General features: G+C 40.9%; 2 protein-coding genes across 2 annotated transcripts in view; both read right to left on the bottom strand.

Moving 5' to 3' along the window:
- Positions 1-2,063, bottom strand: part of ndnl2 (necdin-like 2) — a 7,317-nt gene extending 5,254 nt beyond the window's left edge. The window contains exons 1-3 of the mRNA XM_063015432.1: positions 1,928-2,063; positions 1,130-1,240; positions 820-883 (exon numbers count right to left, since the gene is read on the bottom strand). Of these exons, the coding sequence (XP_062871502.1) occupies positions 820-883; positions 1,130-1,240; positions 1,928-1,963 (211 nt within the window). The 5' untranslated portion in view covers positions 1,964-2,063. The remainder of the gene's footprint in view (positions 1-819; positions 884-1,129; positions 1,241-1,927) is intronic.
- Positions 2,064-5,555: 3,492 nt separating this feature from the next.
- On the bottom strand, positions 5,556-6,703 carry LOC134333453 (DNA-binding protein inhibitor ID-1-like). Its single transcript, XM_063015435.1, has 2 exons — positions 6,234-6,703; positions 5,556-6,013 (listed from the first exon to the last, which is right to left on the bottom strand). The coding sequence occupies exons 1-2, from the start codon at positions 6,591-6,593 to the stop codon at positions 5,978-5,980; spliced, it is 396 nt and encodes a 131-aa protein (XP_062871505.1). The 5' UTR covers positions 6,594-6,703; the 3' UTR covers positions 5,556-5,977.
- Positions 6,704-7,500: the final 797 nt, after the last annotated feature.

The following is a 7,500-nucleotide window of genomic DNA, read 5'->3' as shown; positions in this document are numbered from 1 at the left end:
CTGACTGTAGCCTATTGATGCTCTGTACATTGACCCCTGTCTACACCTCTTTTATTAATAAGAAGGGACCACCACTGACCAGACTATGAGTTGGCCATTCCCAGCACTACTATAATACTGAAATGGTAATGAGATGGCAGTGTGTGCTGTATTGTTATGAGTGCATCAGGTGCAGCAGTGTTGTTGGGATATTAAACACCTCAACTGGAATCCTGAGGTCAAATGGGCATGATGCCAACCACACACACACACACACTATATATATATAAACCTCGATTTAACGGACCTCCATTTAGCAGATTTCGGATTTAACGGATCAAATCTGGAAAACCGAACGCCCCATGAGATAGTAGTTCAGAAATTGTCCACTAGAAGGCGCACGTCTCTCTGTTTACATGAGCGCTAGGCTTTATATTGTCAGGAGGCTCGCTGTGTTCTCACCTTTTATGCTTATGCTTAAGTTCTAGTGCTTAGTTGTGGCTTTGAAAGACAAGGGAAATGGTAAGTGAAAGTGGAAAGCGGTGTCTCTCCCCAGTAGTACAGTACACCAATTTTAATATTTATATTTATTTACAGGTTTTGCATGACATATTTACATATCTATTTACATTGAGCATTGTACTGTTGATCAAATGTGCATGTTTAGCACTTTTTTGCACCTTAGTGATGTGTCTTCGTATATGTTCACACACCCTGGGAAAAAAAAAAACCCAATGTTTCGGACAATCGCATTTTACAGACCAGTGCCCGCCTCTTTAGTCCGTTAAATCCAGGTTCCTCTGTATATATAGTATAAATATAGTGTGAAATGACACAAACCTGTTCTGCGGATCGGGATTTTCTTCTGGTCCTTTATTAAAATGAACTGCACCACCTCAGCAACCTAAAATAAAAGCAAACAATAAACATACAGATGTTAAAGTGATTAGAAATATTACATACATCCACCACGGCCTTCGTTTGGCTTGGGCTGAGCAATGCGACAATACATATCAAAGCGAAGTGTCAATCAGCAATCCAGGGTTCGAATCTCAGCAGTGCTATGGGTCAGTCGGGCGTCCACAGACATAACTGGCTCGGTCTCTTTTTGTTTTTATGGTGGATTTGAATCTGAACAGTATGACGTTACCTTACGCTCGATCTGGACATTTGAGAAGTTCTCTTTGGCTCTCAGAACCTGAGACGAACTGGGCTGTGTGAAGGTTCCGTCATCATCCTCATCCGGCACCACCTGTGATCTCTATGCGACAATAATAAACATGAAGTTTAACTGTTATAAACATCTATATTTAGTGTCTATATGTCGTGTTCTGAAGGTCGCTAGTTTAAGCCCCACCATCACCAACTTACCACACTGACTGTCCTGCTTCTATTTCGTGTGTGTTTAACAGCACTGTTCCACGTTTCCCAAGATTTTAAAATATGTCTGTGGGAATTTGTGCCTATTCAGTTCAAGAAAGTCAGATACTAATGTTAGGCAATAAGGCCTGGCTCACAATCGACATTCCAATTCAACCCAAAGGCGTTTCATAAGGGTGAAATCAGGGTTCTGTGCAGGCCATTGAAGTACCTACACATTAATCACATCAAACCGTGGCTTTGTGGACCTTGCAAGCATATAAATCATTTCACATAACTGATACACGTCAGAATGTGTCTGAAACACCTGAACTTAATCATTAGTTAAGGTGTCCATATACTTATAGTATAAATATACATTATCAAGTGTCTGGTACGATATATAACAACACAGCCACCCAAATCATTTAGCATAATTACTTTATAACAATTATTTATAAGCTACAATGTCTGATACTCCGTTTATTAACATTAAAATAACAATTAATCATTTCAGCTCAAATTCAATGATGTGCAACAGAAGCTAATGCTAACAAGAGCCAGAAGGGAGAAAGATTGAGAATCTTACCCTGTTCTGAGAAGCCGCTCTCTTATTCTGAGACATATCTAATCGCTTCCTACATAAACTCTGTTTATCAAAATACAAACTTCAAATGATTTTAAATAAAAACTTTCAGAACCAGACAGTCGTGCGATGTTTGTTGTTTTCCCACCCGTATTTGGACAACATCGTCTCCTGCGCTCTGATTGGCTCAAAACAGCTAGTTCCGCCCCCTTTTTTTGAAACTGTAGAGTTAACCAGTAGAGAAATGACATGTAATATTGACAGAAGAAGCAGCCAATTAAAAAGCAGAAGGCGGGACTTAGTCAGAAAACGGGTAGAGACAAAAATAAGGCGCGAACTAGCTCCTTCTTGTCAGTCACGTGTTGTCAACAGAGCTTCTGATTGGTTAATATTAGTTCAACCACGATAATAAGTGTGTAGACTATTTTACAGGAATGGAAATCTGTTGAATAAATAACATAAAATGACTGCACATTCAGCAATAAAAATTGGGATTATAATTCAAAATATTTTAATTGTCAAAAAACAAAAGACAAAACCACGATAAAGTATTCATATTTGTTATATAACAGCGTGAAATACTGTTATTGTATATTGTGGTGAATCAATCAAGTCAAATCTGAATCGATTCAGTGAAACGAGTCAGTATGAATATCACATACAGCCACGTGGTGGCGCTACAACACCGATTTTCTATCCTATTTTTATCCGACCATGAATATTACGTGAATTTAACATTAGTACTTAATTAGTGTTTCATTTTTATTAAACTTTTTATATGTTATGGCTTCATCTTTTCTCAGTTTTGGCAACTCATTAAGCGATTCATTTAAAAATACAGTAATATAGTAAAATAGTCAGTTCGTGTGTCTTAACTATTGTCCATTTGATGGTCAGGGATATATTAACTGTTGGGCTGATGTCAAATACTCATTCCATTGAACGCAGAAGATGTGATTACCATAAACCCCTGAGTGACTTTAACAAGCGCCAAATCATCAAGTATCCTTCCCAAAACAGCAAGGGGTGCTCGCAGGAAAGTGAAGAGTACCCATCAACAGTGGTCCGAGGATGGACAAGCCACAAACAATCAACAGGTGCCCACAGTTTTGTCCGTATTGTGCATTAATGCAGATGTGGTCCTGAACAGACATCAATCACTACTGCAGGTGAGTCGAGTAAGAGAATTACAATCTGACCAAATCTGACACGGCCAAATGTGCCTGTCAAGCGCCAGACCGAAAATGGAGACATTTTAATTATCATGACAATTTTGACATCTGCAAAACCTTCTTTATCCTCCTCAGTTGTCATGTTAAATCTGTGATGGGGCACGAGGACGGATCCTGCACAGGCCGTGTGCCAATGTCCTGGTACCTTCTGAGACTCACAGTACCTACTGCACCACAATTCTGCCCTGTTAGCAGTATTAGATAAGTATCTGAAGGTCACGAGAAGCTAAAGTACACTATATGGTCAAAAGTATTCGGATACCTGACCGTGAGCTTCTTGGACATCCCATTTTCCCAGCTGCTATAGATGATCTTTTCAGCTCTACTGTCAAGGCTTCTCACAAGACTTTGAACTGCGTCTGTTGGAATTTGTGCACATACAGTTAACAGTGACAACATTTATACGTTGCAGAGCTCCGTGTGGCTGGGGTCAGGGCTCTGTGCAGGACTCTGGAGTTTCTTTGTTTTTAAACCGAGCTTTTCTTCATGTCATGCTGGAACAGGAAAGAGCCTTCCCTTAACTGTTGTTTATAACTTCATATAACTTTCTTTATTTAAGTGATTTAATACATTTGTTAGCAAACCTTTAGGGCTGTATTGTAGTTACAGTTTGTGCTGGTTTGTATTATAGTGGGGAAATGGATATAAGGGAGAAATCTGGCAACCCTGAGTATTATGTTTGAGTGTTAAGTTTCTCTTCTTCCCTCTAGTGGGAGTCTCTTCTTTTTCTGTCTCTGAAAGAGATCGAGTGTGTGTGTGTGTGAGCGAGAGAGAGAGTGTGTGTGTGTATGTGTGTGTGTGAGTGCATTGTGTGCCAGGGGCAGGGAAGGGCAGGAGGGCCCAGACTGAGCGGCGCCGACGCGCACCTGGGGAAGTTCAGGTTTAAATAGCTTCACATTCCTCAGCACACAGCTGATTGAAACATTAACAAACAGTGTAATCCACCGGCCAAGATCCTGCAGATGGGCCAGGACACCAGCCAAACCAGAAAGCACTCCCTCGCTGTGCTTTAAATGCATGTCTCTCGCCCTGTCTCGCTCTCTTTCAGTCCCATACACACTGCTAAGCTTACACACGTACTAACTGGAACCCTGTGTAGCCCAATGTAGGCTGATAGAAGATGCATTGTACCAGATGTATATGAATCCTGAGCTCATGTTTGCTATATAAGTATATAATAGGGAATGTTAGGCAGGATATTTATCATAAAATTGATTATTAACAAAGTTTATACACCCAGAACGTAATGCTTGTTTGAGGTGAGTGCTATTACGTTCAGCTCATGGCCAATGAAGTGACAATTAATTAATACTGGCAATTCCAGGTTAATACACATTTAAGAAGTCCAATCTAAAGATCTATTTCCACATGATCCATGAACGTTGAGTTTTAATTGTTGTTAGATATTTCAGTGAATTCACAGCATCACAAGAACTTAATCATCAGTCCTATTGGACTTCGAAACACGTGGCCCAGGCGTGAATACACTCATGTATTCATAACATGGGGACACACACCAGCACATTTACTTACTCACACTTAAAGACATGAGGGAAACCTGAGTTCCAAGACGGATGAGGTTGAGGTTGAACTTAGGTCCCCTGGACCTACAGACGATTATGGAAACATCCACTTTTTGTTTAAAAACAAGCACTATTACAGTGTACTGTCTGCACCACAGAGTTAATTCAGGGTTAATCCTAACGTAATTTGGTGAATTTGGGTTGGGTCATGACTTTAAGACACTAAACAAATTTGGGGCCTGAAGAAAAACAGTCGGGAGGAACGGATCTGTATTTAGTTAACAGCAAAAGAACGTTTTTTAATTAAATTTTTTACCATTATTCAGAATTACTTTAGAGACACGGATTAAGCCAAGTCTTTTAAGACTAGATTGAATTAGTCCGGATGAATTAACCGCCCGTTAATGAAACACAGAGCGTTTGTTGGAGATCGTCTGTGGTAATTACTTACACACTTTCTTAAGTGAAAGATTAACAGAAGATAAAAGGAAACACTTGCTTTTAGAGAACGCTTAAGCTGAGCACATTGATGCATAACAACCTTTCCTTTAAATCTGCATTAAAAACCTTAAATATTTATGCTGTCGCACACGAGGCCAGATTTTCTCCTGAACTTTTAGAATGTGACGAAAACTTCAGTCTTTGTGAGTACATTTGAAATGATGTTGTTGGTTGCATTAATCTGACTAATCTGACTGAAGGACAATCTTATGCATACTGTGCACTATGTCTGGACTATTTTTTAAGATTAGTCTATGAATATGTCAAGAATCGACTGTAAACAGTGTCGATATGAAGACTGAAAAGGACTGTAATATTCGGTAAAAGGGAATCAACACCACACAGACCACAGTTAGTTTCCGAAATACTATCTGTATTCATAAAACACAATTTCGATAGTACACAGTAATAATACATCAGCGATGACATAAGGGCATTGTAATATACAATACAAATATAGCTCAGAAATCTGAGAAGTTCTTTCGTTTATACAAAATATATGCGTCTCTATATCATACAAAAATACAAAATGGAAAAGGAATGCTCGAAGCGTGTTCAAAATCACAGACAGTCTTTTCGATGGTATCTAAAAACAAAACAATACTACGACTCCGAGGTCGCCTGGTGGAACCATGCACACACTCCAAGGAGTTCTACTCGCAGACTTGGCCGAACTGGCGGAAACAAGAAACAGTCCACAATCTGGCTGGCAGTCGGTTGCATCTTGTGTGCATCTCTGGGTGGGAAACTGCAAGCATGACAGCAGTATTGATGAGTACTGAGCTCCAGTGTAGCGTTCAGCGGCACAGGATTCTGTCCTCCGAGCAGCCATTCTGAGGAGAGAAAGAAGGAAACATACATTAGTGTTTGGTAGGTTTACAGAATTTGATAAACCAAGAGAAGAGGTTCTGTGTTTTGGTTCTGTAGACCAACTGCATTCATGGTATAAGTTCTCCACATGTTGCAAACATCTGATGTGTTAAGGCTGGACAACTTGTACCTGTGCATGCAGTGGGTTCAGTGGGTTAAAAACGAAATGATGCACCAGCTTACCTCCACCGAGATGCTGCTGAGCTCAGCGTTAAGGGCGGTGAGGGGTGTCCGTGCACCCGCCGTGCCCTGCTGCTGGAGGCCCATGCACGGCGAGTCCAGCTCCACCTGAAGGTCCCAGATGTAGTCGATGACGTGCTGCAGGATCTCCACCTTGCTGGCCTTCTTGTTGGTGGGCAGTGTAGGCACCAGCTCCTTGAGCTTGCTGTAGCAGCTGTTCATGTCCTGCAGGAAGACGCTCATGTGCTCGTCCAGCAGTGGAATTTTGCACTTGGTGATGGTCAGGCTCTGGTCAGACAGGCAGCGCACCATGTCCTCGCCGCCCACCTTGCTAAGCGCACAGGTAGATCCAACCACTTTCATCTTGACTTAGAAGTAGACGTAAAGCCTTGAACAAGAAGAAGAAGAAACTCCTGATTTGTTTTGCTTGGATTCCTCCTGAGTTGATGTGCTGCAGAAGATCAGGATCTCACAACGTCTGTCAAACGATGAACCTGGAGGAGCTGCTCCTGCCTTTTATAGTGATGCGGATGTGTGGGCGTGGCTTCTGCGAGGCGCGGGGGCGGGGTTTGGGAGACTTCGAATGCTGTGGGCGAATCGGATTTGCGCAGACGCAGAGCAGGATCGCCCACTGCGCAGCTGCAGATCTCCAACAGAGTTATCGGTGCTGTGCAATTAGTACAAATGGAAACAAATGTGTGTGTGTGTGTGTGTGTGTGTGTGTGTGTGTGTGTGTGTGTGTGTGTGTGTGTGTGTGTGTGTGTAATAGCCGTTTAATTTGGTGTTAGCATCTGTATAGGCTTTGATAAGATTCAGGATGCATATTTAGTCGACATTAATCGATTTATTTACACATATAAAGCATTGTAATACAGAAACTCTGCCTCTATTCACCTCAATGTGTGTGTTGCTCATAATAAAATGCTCATTTGCTTTCCTTATATGCAACTTTTAGCCTACCCACAGCTTTATTTTATAGATATATAGATGCTTTACCTAAAACTAAATCTAAACACCTCTACATGTAAATACAAATAAATGTAGATATTTATCTATTCATCCCCTTTCTGTCTGTTTTCATCCCTAAACTATTATCTATGAGATTCTTTTGTAAATGTGTTACATTGGACGGGATTCTTGGTCCACACACACACACACACACACACACACACACACACACAGGGCATCGCAGTAATGTCCACACTAATAATAATAATATTCAAGAACAATATAATAGAAACAACACTGTCATTAAATAATAGTTTGCATT

The sequence above is a fragment of the Trichomycterus rosablanca genome, chromosome 19 (assembly GCF_030014385.1).
Source record: "Trichomycterus rosablanca isolate fTriRos1 chromosome 19, fTriRos1.hap1, whole genome shotgun sequence".
Classification (NCBI taxonomy): domain Eukaryota; kingdom Metazoa; phylum Chordata; class Actinopteri; order Siluriformes; family Trichomycteridae; genus Trichomycterus; species Trichomycterus rosablanca.
The sequence above is the reverse complement of the archived record's forward strand: the minus strand, read 5'-3'. Positions and strand labels throughout refer to the sequence as shown.